Raw genomic sequence first — 4,716 nt, forward strand, 5'->3', positions numbered from 1 at the left:
GGAATTGTGATCCAGGAGTTTGATCATATGAGCAGAGTATTTGAGAAGGAAGTTAAAGAGATGAGTGGATTGCTTGTTGAGGGTTTTGGTGGCTGTCCTTCAACAGCCACCCAAGAGCAATGAAGTTCATATCCTGGAATTGTCAAGGCTTGGGAAGGGCCTTGACAATAAATAAACTGAGGGATGAGTGTTTGAAGTTTAATCCCTCGGTCATCTTCCTAATGGAAACCAGGATGCATAGTAGTAAACTCCAGCGTTTGAGAGGAAAATGTAGGATGGATGAAGAATTTTATGTAGACCCGAGAGGAAGGAGTGGTGGCTTGGCATTATGGTGGAAGCTGGATGTTACTGTGAATATATGGTACCATTCCAAAAATATTATTCATATGAGCCTTGATTCTTCGACTATGGCAGCACCTAAGTATGTGACCTGTGTATATGGGGCACCCCGTATTGAAGATAAGATGGCAGTGTGGAATAAGATGAGAAGTATTGGTGCTAAAATAAATGATTCTTGGATCTGCTCTGGAGATTTTAATGATGTGCTTTCAATTTCTGAGAAAGTGGGAAGAATTCCAGCAGATATAAGGAGAATTATGAACTTTCAATGTATGCTTGCGGATTGTCAACTTATGGACTTGGATTATCATGGTGCTTGGTATACTTGGTGTAACAGAAGGCTGGGAACTGACCATATCAAGGAACGGCTAGATAGGGCCTTTGGAAACACTGAATTCAGAATGATCTTTCAGAAGGCGGCGGTGCTTCACATCAAACCAGTGGGATCTGACCACCACATGCTTGTTATTGACTGTGATTATAGGTATGTGAAGGTTCCAAAATTATTCAGGTTTGAGGCAGTATGGGCTGAACATGAAGATTTCCTACCTATAGTTCGCAGAGGTTGGAGAATTAGAGAAGGGATTGAAGGAGCCAGTGTTGATGATATTGTAACCAGACTCAAAAACTGTAAAAAAATTCTGCTAGGATGGAGTAAAGAAGCTTTTCCAAATGCAAAGAAGCTGATTGAGAATTTAACTTTGAAACTCTCAGTTTGCAACAGTGGAATCCTTGATGAGGCTAGGAGAGAGGAGGCAGATTCTTTGCTAAAACTAATTGAGGAGGCTTGGGAGAGGGAAGAAAAATACTGGTGGCAAAGGTCAAGAATTAATTGGCTTTCTGCAGGAGACCGAAATACAAAATTTTTTCATTCATGTACTATCCAGAGAAGAGTGAGGAATAAAGTGGTTAAGCTAAAAGGGGAAGATGGCGAGTGGTTGGAGGAGGAGAAAGATATAAATGATGCTTTTTCCAAGTTCTACTCTGAGCTCTTTGCTTCAGGTGGCAGAAGGAATATGGAGGAAACTTTAGTTTATGTTGATAAAACAGTATCTGAAGAAGATAATAAAAAGATACAGAAAGCTGTTACAATGGAGGAAATCAAGCTGGCTGCTTTTCAGTTGAATGGGTTAAAAGCCCCAGGTCCTGATGGCTTCTCTGGTTGTTTCTACTATGCAGCTTGGGGAGAAATAAATGGTGAACTAGTTGAGATGATAAAGGATTTTTTTGATCACAAGGTAAGTTTGCAGCCTATTAATAAAACCAACATTGTCTTAATCCCAAAGGTTGATGTTGCAGAAAAGGTTGGTCAATTTAGGCCAATAGGTCTTTGTAACTTCGTTTACAAGATAATTTCTAAGGTGTTGGCCAACAGATTGAAACCTTTGTTGATGAGAATCATTTCTGAAAATCAGAGAGCCTTTGTAGCTGAAAGGTTGATCCAGGACAATATAATAGTAGCCCAAGAAGCTTTTCATTATTTGAAAAATAAAAAGAAGGGTAGGAAAGTGGAAATGGCAGTAAAGATAGATATGAATAAAGCCTATGACAGGCTAGAATGGTGCTTTATTGAGGCAGTAATGAGGAGGATGGGTTTTGGTGAAACGTGGATTGGATGGGTGATGGAATGTGTTAGCTCTGTCAGTTTGGACTTGATGGTGGGGGGAAGAAAAATAGCTGATCTGAATATGGAAAGGGGTATTAGACAAGGGGATCCTTTGTCGCCTTATCTCTTCATCATTGCGGCTGATGTACTCTCAAAAATGGTACAATGGCATGTGGATAATAATAGGCTGCGTGGAATAAAGCTTGCAAATCAGTGCCCAGTTTTGTCTCACTGTTTTTTTGCAGATGATGCCATCTTCTTCATTAATGCAAGAAAGCAGAATTGTAGGGTGCTGAAGAAGATTTTTGATGCTTATTGCAACGCTTCAGGTCAGGCTATTAATATTGATAAATCTTGTGTCTTCTTCTCAAAAAACGCAGATGAAACCCAGAAAAAAGATGTATATGATGAACTGGGAATTAAAGCAAGTACAGATCCTGGGAAGTATTTGGGATTGCCTTTACTGTGGGGAAGATCAAAATCTAAGGCTCTAGCTTTTGTAAAGAATAAATTGGGCAGCAAATTACAAGGGTGGAAGCAGAAGCTGGTGACCTTCGCTGGGAGAGAGATCTTGATAAAAGCTGTGGCAAATGCTATTCCTATATTTCCCATGTCTTGCTTTAGTTTTCCTAAAAATTTCTGTAGAGAACTTGATAGTTTGATTTCAAGATTCTGGTGGGGGCAAAAAGATGAGGAAGGAAGAATTCATTGGAAGTCTTGGAAGTCTTTAAGTGCTCCTAAGATGGAAGGGGGATTGGGATTCAGAGATTTGGAGCTGTTTAATCTTGCTTTGCTGGCAAAGACAGCCTGGAGAATTTTACTAAATCCTGAGGATTTTTGGTGCAGGATTTTAAAAGGGCTATATTTTCCAGAATGTGATTTCCTAAATGCAAAAAAAGGAAATAAAGCTTCTTGGTGCTGGTCAAGTATTTTGGAGGGTAGGGAGCTGTTGAAGGAGAATTTGTGTTGGAAGATTAATGATGGTGGAAGTGCGAAAATTTTCACTGATAAATGGCTGCCATCTGTTAAAGGTTGTAAACTAAGAGGTAGAACGTTGGAGGATGATAAAAAAGATTTATATGTGAAGGCTTTAATTGTTAATGGAAAGTGGGATTTTACACAAGTTGAGGGAATTTTGAGTGATGAGGAAAAAGACTGGATAAAAATGATTAAACTCCCTGGTTTGAATTGTGCTGATAGACTAATTTGGCTGAGAAGTAGAGATGGGTTTTATTCGGTCAAGATGGGATACAGAGTAGCAAAGGAGAAAGCAGAAAAAATGGAGAAAAAAGATCCTACTACCTCTTATAAGCCTTCAAAATCTCTTTGGAGTGGTATATGGAGGATTAAAATGCCCCCAAAGGTTCTGCATTTCATTTGGCGAGCTATCAACAGTGCCTTGGCAACAAAGGAAGCTTTATTTAGAAGGAAGTGTTCTTGTAGCCCTATGTGTGATATCTGTCAAATTCATCCTGAATCTGTTGAACATATGTTGTTTCTATGTCCCTGGGCACAAAAGTGCTGGTTTGGATCTCCTCTTACTTTGAAATTTAAAGAAGTTGGATTGAGTAGCTTTGGTAGATGGTTAGAAGAATGGTTACAGATGAAAGAATGCCCTGGAAATGATGAAATTGCCCTCTTTGCAGGTATCTGCTGGGGTATATGGAAAGCAAGATGCAAATTCATCTTTGAAAAAGTAGAAGTGGATCCATGGCTTTGCGTGGCAGGGGCAATGAGACTGGTCAGAGACTTTTCTGAGGCTACTGTGCGTAATAGGAGAAGGTTGACTTCTTCTAATATTGAGGAAAGGAAGGAGAAATGGGTAAGACCTGTTAGGGGAAGAATAAAACTTAATATAGATGCAGCTTTTTGTCACAAGAGCGGAAGGGCAGCAGTAGGAATTGTTGGAAGAAATGAAGAAGGTGAGTTCATTGGTGGATTAGGGAAGGAGGTGGAAGTTGCCACTCCTTTTATGGCAGAAAGTCTTGCTTTAATAGAGGCTTACAAGTGCGCTGATTTTCTACAAGGGAAGATGGTGACAGTAGAAACTGATTGTGCAGAATTGTTTAATAGAATGAAGAAGGGAAATGTTGAAGGAAGTGAGTGGCAGAGCATCGAAGTTCTAAAGATGTGTTTGATGTTGCAAGGCTCCTTGATGAGCTGGGATTTAGCCTTGGTTTCCAGGTTGGGGAACAAAGCTGCTGATCATTTAGCAGCTAATGTTATGAGAGGCATGGTACCTCACGGATGGCTATCTCAGCCACCATCCTCTCTTTGGCTTTTATTGCAATTGGACCTTGCTAATTCGTTTGCTGATGATATGATCAGGGAAGGTATCGGTTAACTAGTTTTGCTTTTTTGCAGTTTAGGCGTGCTGTTTGTTTACTTTCCGTTTTTTGTTTTCTTTTGGTGTGTTAGGTTGTATGTTTAGGGCTTTGTGAGTGTTTTTCTTTTCTTGGGCCTTGAGTGGCTATTGGTGTTTGTATCCTTTGTTTTGGTATTAATAAAATTGGCTTGTTTTGCTCAAAAAAAAAATTTTTTAATGAAATAAACACACTATTAATGATTTACGGAAAGTTTGGTTGGCTGGCTGGCTAGCTAAAGTTTTTAAAGTATATTATATAAAGATAAATGTGTTTGACAAAGTTGCCTACAAGTCATTGATAAGAAAATTAAATGCAAATAAATCTTTTGAATTTTGTTTAATATTAATAGGTTATATGCAATTTAATTCACAAATCAAATTTTCATGTCTACAAAATAATTTAATT

At 38.8% G+C, this 4,716-nt stretch overlaps 1 protein-coding gene across 1 annotated transcript; it reads left to right on the top strand.

Annotated features, from left to right (window-relative positions):
• Positions 1-275: 275 nt before the first annotated feature.
• LOC114740485 (uncharacterized) lies at positions 276-4,386 on the top strand. Its single transcript, XM_028928640.1, has 2 exons — positions 276-4,278; positions 4,364-4,386. Exons 1-2 carry the CDS (start codon positions 276-278, stop codon positions 4,384-4,386), a joined length of 4,026 nt encoding a protein of 1,341 aa, XP_028784473.1.
• The last annotated feature ends 330 nt before the right edge of the window (positions 4,387-4,716 follow it).

This window comes from Neltuma alba, unplaced genomic scaffold (assembly GCF_004799145.2).
Source record: "Neltuma alba isolate B1F8T4 unplaced genomic scaffold, ASM479914v2 tig00003162_pilon, whole genome shotgun sequence".
NCBI lineage: Eukaryota > Viridiplantae > Streptophyta > Magnoliopsida > Fabales > Fabaceae > Neltuma > Neltuma alba.